General features: G+C 38.3%; 1 protein-coding gene across 1 annotated transcript in view; it reads right to left on the reverse strand.

Moving 5' to 3' along the window:
• The window catches only part of taf3 (TAF3 RNA polymerase II, TATA box binding protein (TBP)-associated facto), a 74,963-nt gene that overhangs the window by 60,986 nt on the left and 1,108 nt on the right, over positions 1-12,869 (reverse strand). The window contains exon 2 of the mRNA XM_046873151.1: positions 7,273-7,533. Coding sequence (XP_046729107.1) covers positions 7,273-7,533 — 261 coding nt within the window. The remainder of the gene's footprint in view (positions 1-7,272; positions 7,534-12,869) is intronic.

Raw genomic sequence — 12,869 nt, forward strand, 5'->3', positions numbered from 1 at the left:
CCAGTGCTCATGTTAGTTCTCACTCTCCAGTGTTCTGTATTGTTTAAAGACTATAATCACAGTCTTGATTTCACCCAAATGAGGATGAGGTTCCCCTTTTCAGTCTGGTTCCTCTCAAGGTTTCTTCCTCATAACATCTCAGGGAGTTTTTAGCTGATCATCAGGGATAAATATACATCGTTCATCTTCACTTAAATTCTGTAAAGCTGCTCTGAGACAATATCTGTTGTGAAAAGCGCTCTAGAAATAAACTTGGCTTGACGTACACTCAGCGTAAATGTTCATGTCCTGCTCGTATGACTTTGTATAATTTACACCCTGGACGAATAATTAATGTCAATATGACGTAATCGATTTCAAATTGCGTGGATTTTCCCTCCTGTTTCGCAGCATTACTTACAAGCGTCTTGACTGCACGAGTGATAAACGAGGCCTGCACAGTGCTCGCGGTTCCATGTCTGAAACGGAATCTCGCGCGAGCGTGGCTTTCTGCCAATCTGACCGAAATCAAGCCGCACGCGTGTGTAATTCTGTACACTCGTCTCTGCCACGGAGGATCACCGTGACGTACTGCGGTTCGCGGCTAACGCAGAGGGACCTACTCGGGCGAGGTACGGAAAAGAAGACCAAAGTCAAATGGGTGACCCGTGTGGATGAGGATCCTGGGCTTTTCTTTGCAACTGTAACAATACGCTCTGGTCTCAGCTCAATTTTCTGAAATTTTAATGTAATTACATAAATACACACATACATACATACATACATACATACATATATACATATGAATTATTTATAATTATTACTAATTACAACAGTCAACATTAATTACATAAAAATGTCATTTTATATTTTTTATGTAATTAATGTGTAATTAAATGTGTGTATGTATGTGTGTATGTCTATTATATATATTATATATACATAAATACATACATACATTTTTTTATTATTATTTTATGAAATTATGAGAACTCATTGATCGTCTGTCTACAACTAAAAAAAAAAAAAAAAAAAAAAAAGGCTTCTACTGTTTCAAAATCTACGTCATGAACAGATTAATTCTCCCTCCACTGTGCAATGAAAATATCTGCAAAACCATTTGTTTATTTTGGTTTTTTATTTTTTTATTTTTTATTTAAAGTGTAACCAGACGCTCCTGTAACCAAAACAAATGCCTTGTAAGTGCGAGCATTTATCACTGCTTTAAAGTAAATAACTACTGAAAAGCTCTCGTTAACCTTTATAACTTCGTTACTATAACACGTGTTCCACACTGCGCTCTAGAGATATTGGTCACTGTGGAAGGCAGTTGATTCCTCTGTAATAAAGCAGGAATCTTTTGAAGGAAAACCGACACATCTCTGTGGAGTTAAACTCTAAAGCATGTGCAGATAAGGACCTCTAGTGTCCCAACAATGCAACTGCATTATGTCCAAAATTACCCAATCACCTTTTAATCAGAATTCATTTCCCATGACGCTAAGGTTTACTCCGGGCTCCCGGTTTTTCTTACACATAGCACAGTTACGGAAGTACGGATTTAAATAAAACTTTTAGGTATCTGAGAAATACATATCTAGATAAGGACACCATGCATCAGCGTGTAATATCAGGTAAAAAGGAAGCTCAGCAGCCAGTGAGGAAAAGAAAAGGCTCATAATCAGAAGCAAGAGAAAAAACCCAGATCACTCCAGGTTTTTCAACAGCATCACGTTCGCACTTTTCTGTGCATCCGGAAGTAAATTCGCGAACTTCCTTTGCCTTCTCGAACCTTGTCAGCGCCACACCAATCACCTGACCCTGCTCGTTAACTTTAAATGTGAATGCTCACCGACGAGGCCGGGGATCGGCAAGAATCCAGTGACACGACACGCATCACGGTACAGGGGTTTGCGATGCGATGTTGCGATACTGTGAGCGAGGTGATATAGTGGGATATTTCTTATTTTGGGAATAGCTTTTTAATGCCATTCAGTTCTAATCGAACACAACGTACATCTATTATTTAGCGTATGATCTATTCACGTGTAAACGAAGAGCGCTGCAGGACGAGGGCGTACAAAGCGCACATAAACAAAACATCGCCGGCGGCACGAGTCGGCCAACGCTGCTGGCACCTCCGGCAGAAGTTATAATATATGCTTATTATCCCCACAATTGTTTTTTACAGCAGCGTCCACAGGAAACAGGTGGATATTAACACCAACATTAGTGTCACTGTAGAAGATCAGAAATTAGAAAACTGATCGGTCAGGACATAAAATCAAAACCAAACAACCACCGTTTTTAAAAATCAATTCAGCATCGTGATGCTTGAGCGTATCCATATTTTTATTTTAGTTTTTTTTAACACGTTTCGCATGTACACACTTTATTATCAGTTTTTATTATTCATGTGCAGTTAATCAAATGCTTTATGATTAACAGTTTGTAAACTATACTTTATGGTTCTGTTTTTCTTTCTTCAACCCCCACACACACACACACACACACACACACACACACACACACACACACACACACACACACACATCTAACTGTTTTTTTGTTTTGTTTTAAATAGCAAGAAGATAAAAAAAAAAAAAGGGAAGTACATGGCCACGATGATTTGTTTTTGTATGAAATCTATATAATTGGATAAACGCTACAAAGGCCTAAATGTGAAGGGAAGGACGTTTGTGGTTAAACAACTGCAGCCGTTTCGGAGTAACACTCGAGTCCTGAAGTGCACTTGCTTTGTGAGAGAGTAAGAAAAAGGAGAGAGAGAGAGAGAGAGAGAGAGAGAAAGAGAGAGAGAGAGTGTGTGTGTACGGCCCCCAGCTGAGCGCTGGCTCCAAGCCCAGTTAGGCCTCCTGTCCTGGCTGGATTCACACACACGCCTTTCTACTACCTAGGCTTTTTGCCATCCGGGCCGGACCCCCAGCTAACACACACACACACACACACACAGTCCACTTCCTGGCTGACCTAAAACAACCCCGATCATGTCTGCCTCTTCACCACCCGCTGACACTGCCTCTGTGTGTGTGCGTGCCCCAGACACTGGGACAGGAGCCAGACAGGAAGTGTAAGAGGATGTCGGCAGGTGAGACGGAGGGAAAAGGGATGAAGGTTTGAACAGAGGAGAGCGTATGAGGCAGACAGATTCAGTATTTTTTGGCCTGAGAAAACACGAACACGTCCTGCTAGATCCTACTGGTCTCACAAAGAGTCACTAGCGCACATAATTGACAGGGTCCAGGGCAGGCCGTGATCTAAAACATGATTAATTGTGTGGAACAGCCAATTCGCTACCTACATGTAACCAACTATCTGTAAAACAGCTTTGTGTGATTGGTGGAAAAGAAAGGCACTGCATTATATTATAATAGAATTTATATTTTAGCTGATTGATATACTCTAAAAACGGACTCAAATTTTGATATGGCACTTGTCCGACACACAATGCTGGCCCAGATAACAAAGAAAACAGCATTAGATACTGTAACCATTGGCAAAATTTAAAAAAAATTATTAGCATTTTACTTTGTGATTTTTGCAGTGTATTTGTGTTCTCTCTCTCTCTCTCATATTTTATTTATATATATATATATATATATATATATATATATATATATATATATATATATATATATATATGAAAGCTATGACAATAACTAAAGTTCGATCTTTTCTAAAGCATATCAGTCTCAGCAACAGCTGCCACTCGTGTTCAGTATTGGTCAAAATAAACACATTGGTGCATGCCATTTATAATTTTATAAAAGGACCAATGCTTTCCATGTCAATATGTAACCACTAGAGGGAGACATTTGTTTTATTAGTTTGTTATTGCCTTTAAAATAAAATCGAAAAAAATAATTCCAATTCGGTTACTGATCGCAAGGTTCAAGCAAAGTATCACACCAAGCTGCCACTCTTGGGCCCTTGAGCAAGGCCCTTCACCCTGTATCATAGCAGACCCTGCATTCTGCCCCCATCTTCCAAATGCGGAAAAAGAATTTCACTGTGCTGTAATGTAGTGTGAGGGGTATAAAATCAATGGTGAACAGTAACAAATCAATTGTAATTTGTTAAGTAGATTTTTTTACATATCTGTTCTTTACTGAAGTATTTCCATTTGGGGAGACTTTTACTCAAACTTCATTTCAAAGTCAAACGTTAAACTTCTTACTAGAGATGCACCGAATATTCGGCCACCTAAAATTTTTGCCTGAAAAGGGCCCACAAGTGCATTTTCGGTTTTCGGCCGAAAGACTTTGATCACCGAAAAAACAGTTTGTTGTGATGACGCAAACAGAAAGCGCTGCCTGCACGTGCCTGTCTGAAGCAACATGTCTGCGGTGTGGACGTATTTCAGTATATCTGAGAAAAACCCACGGATAGCGATTTGCAAAACATGTAATGCCGAAATTTCAAGAGGGGGTGCGTCTGCAAAGACTTTCTCCACGTCGGGTTTATCACCTGAAATCCAAACATCCCGATCGCTATGCTGAATATGAGAGGAACGCAGCACAGAAAAGCAAAACCCCTCCGAGCATGCGCGGGAAGTTTCCCAGTGATCGTGTCATGGCAAAGGTCATTAAACAAAAGATTATGGAATTCATTGCCTTAAATGATCAGCCATTCTCTGTCGTAGAAGTTGTGGGGTTTCGTAGGCTGATCGAGCACATTGAGCCCCGTTATGCCATACCGAGCAGACGACATTTTTCAGAGGTGTGTTTACCTGAGCTGTTTATTGTTGTTGCAACTCACGTTCATAAGCATATAACTGCAGATATTTCAGCAATCAGTTTCATGATGGACATTGTTTGAATTTTAATGAATTTTATCCTGTGCATTGTTGCAATGTGCTATAAATAAATGTTTTCATAATTTGTAATTGATTTATTCTTTGAAACATTAATATTAATTTATGCAATTGGAATGCCTTGATTTTAGTAAGGTTGGTACACAGTCATAGCCATTAATGCAATGGTAATAATAATTGGCATAATTTCTTTCGGTGTTTCGGTTTTTGGCCTTGCTTTGCTCTTTTTCGGTTTCGGCCAAGAATTTTCATTTCGGTGCATCCCTACTTCTTACCTAACTACATTTTGCGAAATCAGTCGTTCCTTTTTATTTATGAGTGAATAAAAGCGTAACTGGTCAAACACGAAGCAAACCACCAACCAGGGTCGAGCGCGGGCTGCGTTAGGAACTTGTTTCGATTGCTGCTTGGTGGTTTCTACTCATCACCATCATATGGTTCATGCATCGGTTTATTCATCAACAGCAAGCAGAACATTTTGAGAAGAATAAACAATGGAAGAAACTCCTCTAACTTGCCACAACACCTGTGGCCTTGTTTACATGATTTGTTTTTGTAGTTCAAAAGAGGTTTTTTGTGATCATTTCAATACATATCAGGGTCAATGAATCGATCAATAAATGATCATCATTCTATTAATAGATCTGTGTGCCATGAGTAACAGGGTCTTTTGGATACTTAAGTACATTTGAATGCAAATACCTTTGTTCTTTTCCTAAAGTAAAAGTTTAAAAAGAAACTGTTACTGGAGTCATATTTTAATTACTGTATCTCTACTTTATCTCAACTACATGGTTTTTGTCCTTCATCCGTGACACTGGTAAAAAGGACCTTTACCTTTATATATGTATTATTTACCAGTTCACTGAATTTGCTTTATATTACAATGAACACTAAATAAAGACTTAGATGCTATAACACACACTTCTCTTCTTGCAGCATCTTTATATATGCAGTGTGTTCAGAAAGTGTTCATGGTGCTACACTTTGTCCATATTTTGTGACGTTACAGCCTTATTCAAAAATAGATTCAATTCCTTATTTTCCTCAAAACAATATCCCATAATGACAACATGAAAGAGGTTTGTTTAAAATCTTTGCAAATTTATAAAAAACAATCAACTAAAGAACAAAAAAATAAATTAATTAATAAATCGTGTACATAAATGTTTAAAGCCTTTGCCATGACACGTAAAATTAAGCTCAGGTGCATCCTGTTTCCACTGATCATCCTTGAAATGTTTCTACAACTTGATTGGTACAGTCAGTTGATTGGACATAAGGTCCTACAGTAAACAGTGCACATCAGAGCACAAACCAAGCCATGAAGTCTAAGACATTGTTTAAAGACATCTGAGACAGGATTGTATCGAGGCACAGATCTGGGGAAGGGTTCAGAAAACTTTCTGCAGCACTGAAGGGCCCAATGAGCACAGTAGCCTCCATCATCCGTAAATGGAAGAAGTTTGGAACCACTAGAACTCTTCCTGAACCAAACTCAGCAATTCGGGGGAGAAGGGTCTTAGTCAGGGAGGTGACCAAGAACCCGATGGTGACTCTAAAAGAGCTCCAGCGTTTCTCTGTAAAGAGAGGAGAACCTCCAGAAGAACATGAATTTATGCAGCACTATACCAATTAGGCCTGTATGATACAGTGGCCAGACAGAAGCCACTCCTCAGTAAAAGGCACATGACAGTCCACCTGGAGTTGGCACATAAAGGAATCTCAGACCATGAGAAACAGAGATTGAACTCTTTGGCCTGAATGCCAAGCGTCATGTTTGGAAGAAACCAGGCACCGCTCATCACCTGGCCAGCACCATCCCTACAGTGAAGCATGGTGGTGGCAACATCATGCTGTGGGGATGTTTTTGAGTAACAGGACCTCGGGAACTAGTCAGGATCGAGGGAAAGATAAATACATCAATTTACAGAGACATCCTTGATGAAAACCTGCTACAGAGCGCTCTGGACCTCATAACAATCCTAAACACACGGCCAAGATAAAGTAGTGGCTTCTGGACGGCTCTTTTAATGTCGTTGAGTGGCCCAGCCAGAGCACAGACTTGAACCTGATTGAACATCTCTGTAGAGATCTGAAAATGGCTGTTCACAGAAGCTCCTTATTCAACCTGAAGGAGCATGAATAATTCTGCAAAGAAGAATGGGAGATACTGCCCAAAAATAGGTGTGCTTACTTGTAGTTTCACACTCAATATAAATATAAATAAAATTTGCAAAAATTTCACACTTCTTTTATGTCATTGTGGGGTATTTTTAGAATTTAGAGATTAATAATGAATTTAATCTATTTTGGAATAAAGCTGTTACATCACAAAATGTGGAAAAAGGACTGTGGATCAGTCGTGTGTTTAAATCTAAAATCTATAAAAAGACGTTTCTAATACATGCAGACACTTTAGATTTCATTGAACATGCGGAACATCTCTCTGTATCATGTACCTTGGTGTAGCGGGGCGAGAGGAGGGAGGTATTCTGGGATGTAGTCCCTCTTGTCCCCACGCAGGGCATTGCGGACATCTGTGTCAAAGCTGGAGGTGGGGAACTGCAACACGCAGCTCTTGCTGATGGGGAACTGAGGGATAGAATGGAAAAACCCCACAGGCTCCAGGTTGTTGATGTAGTCTTCCAGCTCTGCTACACTCACCCCCATCAGACCAAAGGCCTGCTCAAGGTCAATCAGTCCAGGGTCTGTGCGGCCGTCTGCAGAAAAAAGAAAATAAATGAAGCATGGATGCAGGCCTGCATGTAGAACCTTCTGCAATTCACAAAAGTGCCTACAGAGATGCATAAACATCCTAAAGCGATGCATCATCATTTTAATATAATACCTGAAAAACCTACATCAACGTCTGAAGATCCAACAAAACCAGAAAAACCTAAAGTGACACCTAAGAAACCTACAGTGGTATCTGAAAAACAGAGTGAAGCCCCAAACCCTTATTGCAACCTAAAATGATGCCTGAAGAACCTAAAACGATACCAAGGAACCCACTGCAATGCCTAAAGAACCTACAGCATCCTGGAGAAGTAGAAGAGCCTGCAGTGACCCCTCGATAGCCCCTTAATGATGCCTGGAGAACCTGTAATGATGCCTGAAAAGCCTACAGATAAAGAATTCAGGAACTCAGAAAAAATTTAATCGAGGTTTTGCTGAACAAAAGCAGCATCTCGGTGTGACAGAGGGCTGATAAAATAATAATAATAAAAATAACAATAATAAGAGTATACAAATATACATACAAGCAAATTGATATATACAATGTGATATAATGTAAATATGTAATAAAAAATTTCAACATTAAAAATATGAACCATTACAACTGCTAATAAAGCAGTGAATATTCTGAGAAATTGCCGATTGACAGAAATTGACAGCTGTCCAGTGCAAGTTCAGCCTGAGGTTTGATCCCTGACTGAGGTTGCATAAACCTGCCGATGCACTGAACACTGAAAAACCTCCGAAATAACATCTGATCACTAACGGGCAATTCGGATGATGTTTCTGCAGAGGAAAGACATGTAGAACCACAATTCCTCCTAAATAATCATCATGGATTTGTGTTGTGAGAAATTAATCCAGATGTTTTTTCTGTCCAGTCGCGTACAGCGGTAAAAGATGGTGATTACTGACTCTAGATCTTTCCTTCGAGGCTCATATGGATAACATTACCGGCAAAGCATTCCTTCATCTCAATAACAAAATATGATGTTACAGGATGCAGAAAAACTACTGCATGGTTTTGTTACATCTGGATTAGATTGTTTTTCGTCTGAATGTACTTGTAAGCAGTTTTAGTATTCAAATTAATTTGCCTCGATGCTTTGTTTAGTCCATTTAACTACATTTTAATTAAATTGAATTTAACAATGAGCACTGTGTTTCCCACGGACCATTATTACTGACGCACCACCTGCTAAACTCTGGAGAAGCGCACTGGACAGGGAACACAAAAGACGCTGCAGAATAAAAATAAATGGAGCAAAACAGCAAAATGGACAGGAGAAGATTCAGACCAAAGAAAACGAAAGAACGTTTCCAAAGTTTGGAATCATTTCAAACTGAAACAAAGAAAACGCCGTACAGTGTGATTACCGTTTTACTGTTTTTTGAATCCATTAGAAATTGATTTTTATATTTTATATACGGTGCGTTTAAAAAGTCCCTCCGCAGTGGCGGCGCTGGCGATAAACACAGATTTAGTGCGTGGAAAATTTTAAAGCAGCTTTTTTGGGAGACAAGAAAACCACAAGATTAATTATGAGTTTCATTAAATGAATAGTTTCCCATAACCTACTCCACGAGGCCACTGCGGGGAGACTTTCCGAACGCAACTGTAGTTTGTATTTTGAGGTAATATGGTTGTTAATTATGCACTAAATGAGTTTAGTTTTCACTGATATTCATTTATGCAATTTCAGCAATTAAAATTTTAATTTTTCTAAAAAAGAAAAACAAATTACTTGTTCCTTTTTTTAAGAGACCCGTCTTATTTTCTCTTTTATTTAGTATTGCTGTTTAATAAAAAGTGTTTCTTGCTGATTATTTGATAAATCGATGGAATAATCAATATAATACTCGATTACTAATATAATTGAAAGCAGCAGCTCTATTTCAAAGGACGATGATTTATTATGGCTGTAATGTTCCTATTATGATTTTTATCACAAGACTTTTGCTTAATCAACTCAGTTTATGTAAAAAAAAGACTCTGTTACTCTTAGCACGCCGATCTATTAATAGAATGATATTAAAAATACAGTCAAACACTGATTGATATTTATAAATTATCAGATAAAAGTCATGAAACGTGTTGTGGTGAGTTTGAGTCTGAAGTTTCTCTCATTATTTATTCCCCTCACGATGTTCTGGTTGCTGCTGAACTGTATGTTGGTGACAAGTAAATACCAAAAAGTGCTAATCAAAACTAGCTAAAAAAAAACCTGATAGGGGGTTTGTTTGTAGCAGAGAAAAAAAGTGAGATATCTGTATTTAAAAAAAGTAGTGAAGTTAAAGTAAAAGTCTTAAAATATGGAAATACTTCAGTAAAGAACAGATACATGAAGAAGCTACTTAAGTACATTAACAAATTACATTTACTTCGTTACAGTCCACCACTGCTCATAAGTGCATAAATAAGCTTCAGTTAGTCCACAATGTTGCAGCAAGAACCAGAACATGGAAATATGGACTTATTCAGGAGCTGATCAAAAGGTGCAGGCTGTTTGTTGGTACCTCATATAAAGTAGAGTACAGCAGGGGGCAGATCTTTCTCAAACAAAGCCCCACACTTACAAAACAGCCTTTTAATTTGTGTTTGGGACTCAATCACAGTGTCAGTGTTCAAATCTAGCCGGGCTCCAGACTGCAACTGTAATGTCTTAGCCTAGATCGCCACCTGCGACCATATAAATGTGCACGTTCTGACCGAGTAATCTGCATGTTATGACTTATGTGCGTGTTCTGTGAGGAATGGCCACAATTTGTTGACTTAATAAGCAGAGACGCATGCACCTACGCTTAAGTTAAAGCGCCAAAATAACCAGACGGTTAAAGCAAAACTCACCTTTTCACATCAGAAAAAAACATGTAGAAACTAAAAATATACAACTTATTTAAACAGTCTCCATCTCGGTCTGACTCTTCCACTGATGACACGCCTGTTAGTAAGCAGGCTGCAGTTGTGCCAGCGTTGGAGAGAGGCAGAACTACAGAGACACAGACACATCTTTCCATGTCAGTCAGTGAAAACATTAATAAAAGCGCCAAAAGACATAACTTCTTGGAATGGAGAGTTTTAATGGCTGATGTATGATCACGAGATGCAGAATATGTTTTGCAACTTCTGCTCTAAAGCCGGGCAGAGAAATCAGGAAAACTGAATTCATTACCAGAACGAAGCATTTAAAAAAATTGAAAAAGAGACAGTAAGAAAACATGTCGATAGTCAAAAGAATGAAAATGCTGGTGATCACATAATCGTGAAAAGCACACCACAAAAAAACAGAAAGAGCTAAAAATGAACTACAACACCGCCTATATGATCGCTTCAGTTCCCAGGCCATGCTGTAAAATGATGGCAGACGTACATACGATAGAATAACTGGAAGTCAGTGTTTTACAAGTTTTTAAAGTTCATTTTTGTTTGGCTTTTAAAAATATAATTTGGCACCTGTTGTTTTTCCTCATAGGAGCCAAAGGCTCTTTCATTAAGTTTTTTGTCAAGGCTAAAAACTTATTTAGTCAAGCCTTCTATCTGGAGGGATCGTGGTTATAGTGCGTTTTGGTGAACTGGGATTTGTGAAGAAATTGGGGGGGTTATTAATAAAAGTAAAATGTATAACTATAAAGTATAAAATATAAGTATAATTTTTATTTTATTTTACTTTCTTATTTTATACATTATAGTTATACTTTATACTTTTATTTAGGGCTGCAGCCAGCCATTATTTTAGTAATTCTACAGATTATTCCATTGATTAATCGAATAAGAAGCACTTTTTCTTTATTGAAGAGCAATACTAAATAAGCAAGAAAAATTAAGACAGGTCTCTTAAAATGAACAAGTCATTTGTTTCCTTTTTGGAAAAAATTACCATTATTATTGCTGAAACTGCACACAAGAATATGTGTAAAAACTAAACCCAGTTAGTGCATTTAATTGCCCTATTACATCAAAATACAAATATATAAATTAAAACAATCAAAAATTTAAATATAATCAATTCCAAATTTCTTTTAAATGGTTAACGCACTATACGTGTTTCCTTTATGTTTTTGTTTGAAATTTATAAACTTTGGAAACTTTGTCGTTTTCTTTGGCCTGAAGCTTCTCCTCGAACCTCGCTCTTTTCTCCACTTTCCTCCAGTTTCCATTCTGCAGCGTCTCCTGTGTCGCACAGAAGCCCGTTTCCGCCACATCAAAAGGAAGGTTTGCCTAAATCCGACTTTATTCTTGCAATTCTGCAAGAATAATAATAAAAACTTTTTTCAAACATCCAACATTTTTGGTGCATCCACCGATAACCATGTTTTGGGCCTGAAGTTTGAAGCTGCTTCATGTGTCTTGTTCCGTCTCCTCCAGAGTTCTCTCCCAGAAACAGAGGCTCAGTTTGATACCATGTGATTCTATTGATTGTAGACTATTTCATTTTCAGTGTAAAACTTTCTGCCACTACACAGGTGGTGATGCTGCACGACAGCCTTTCACAAACTCTGAAAATTGCTCGAAATAAAGTCGGTTTGGGCTTTTAAACTTTGGTTGTCAGTTATTCAACAATAATGGCTGTATGTTGAGTAATTTTCGGAGGACAGTAAATCTGCTATACAAGCTGCACATTGGCTACTAAAATATATCCACATTTCATTTCCATAGTTTTGTCCCTTATACTACAATGGTTATTAAAATGTGAGGGGTGTACTCACTTTTGTGAGACACTGTATGCGTGTGTGAGAAATCATTGTGTGTGTGTGTGTCTGAGAGAGAAATCACCATGGATGTGTGTCTGTGTGTGTGAGAAAAAGAGAGTAATCAGCACAAATGTGTGTGTTCTACTGAGAAATCTTCATGGACTTGTATCTGTGTGTGAAATCATCATAGTTGTGTTTGTGTCTGAAAGAGAAGTCATCCTTGTGTGTTCTCATGAAAAACCATCATTGAGAGGTGTGTGTGTGTGAGAGAGAAATCCTCATAGTTGTGTACTTTTGTGTAGAATGGAAGCTTTTTTACAGTTGGTGAAGTAATGAGTTATGTAGTGAAATTCAGTGTGTGTGAGAGAGGAGAGAGAGAAAGAGAGTTCTGCTCATGTAAAGCTTTATCTCTAAACATGCCAGTTTCTACAGCAAGAGTCAGCCATGTCCAGTCCGTTATTATCTCTCAGAAAGTTCTCGAAGGAATACCAAATCCTAACTTTCTCTTGGAAAAACTTGACTGTTAGCATCCAGCTAACTATCCCTGCTAAGTTAGCTAGATGCTAAGCCTGCTATGGGACTTGATGTCAAGAGGAGCTAAAGCTGTAGCCGTGTACCCAGGATATAG

Source organism: Silurus meridionalis, chromosome 18 (assembly GCF_014805685.1).
Source record: "Silurus meridionalis isolate SWU-2019-XX chromosome 18, ASM1480568v1, whole genome shotgun sequence".
Taxonomy (NCBI): domain Eukaryota; kingdom Metazoa; phylum Chordata; class Actinopteri; order Siluriformes; family Siluridae; genus Silurus; species Silurus meridionalis.